This window comes from Augochlora pura, chromosome 3, assembly GCF_028453695.1.
Source record: "Augochlora pura isolate Apur16 chromosome 3, APUR_v2.2.1, whole genome shotgun sequence".
Classification (NCBI taxonomy): domain Eukaryota; kingdom Metazoa; phylum Arthropoda; class Insecta; order Hymenoptera; family Halictidae; genus Augochlora; species Augochlora pura.
Window position 1 is genome coordinate 28,240,979 of NC_135774.1, and position 594 is coordinate 28,241,572.

The 594-nt window shown below is 58.8% G+C and overlaps 1 protein-coding gene across 1 annotated transcript in view; it reads left to right on the plus strand.

The window, feature by feature from the left end:
• The first annotated feature begins 482 nt into the window (after window positions 1-482).
• Cad89d (cadherin 89D) overlaps window positions 483-594 on the plus strand; it is a 53,015-nt gene continuing 52,903 nt past the window's right edge. Inside the window, exon 1 of the mRNA XM_078197424.1 lies at window positions 483-585. Coding sequence (XP_078053550.1) covers window positions 483-585 — 103 coding nt within the window. The remainder of the gene's footprint in view (window positions 586-594) is intronic.

Below are 594 nucleotides of genomic sequence, written 5' to 3' on the forward strand. Positions count from 1 at the left end.
CTAATTTATACAATTTCACCGGCGGAACAATTACACGATCCGTCGGCGGACGTGGATGTATATTGCGACCGGCGGCTTGCCCTGCCGCGTGCTTTCTCTTTAACTTGAACTTAATTGCACGCCGCCGCCGAGCGCAGCCTCGCGCGGCTTCCCTCTCGACAAGCGGAGCGCCGCCTCGTTACAACTCGGCGGAGTCCCGGTTACATCGTTCACGAAACCGGTCCCTTGTGTAGCGCACGCGCGCGCGCGCGGCTAATTCCAGTCGGCAACGACGATCGCTTAACGAACGGATGCAGGATCACCTCCGTATGGAGGATCATCGAATACGTTTGGTCGTCGCGGCGTGCAACGGCAGCCGACGACGACGTCGCGATGCAACGTCACCGCGAAGTGCCATTAGTGTCAATCCACGATTCATCGTCGCTCATTTCAGACATGCGCGAGGGTGAGCCGTGACCCTGGACGAAGAAGAGGACCGAAACATGTCGCGATCTAGGAGGACGTCACCGAAGGATTCCACGTGGATCCGTTATGTCGCCGCGGCGGCCTTACTGATGCTGGTTGCTGGACTCGATCGGGTGACAGGTGAGTACG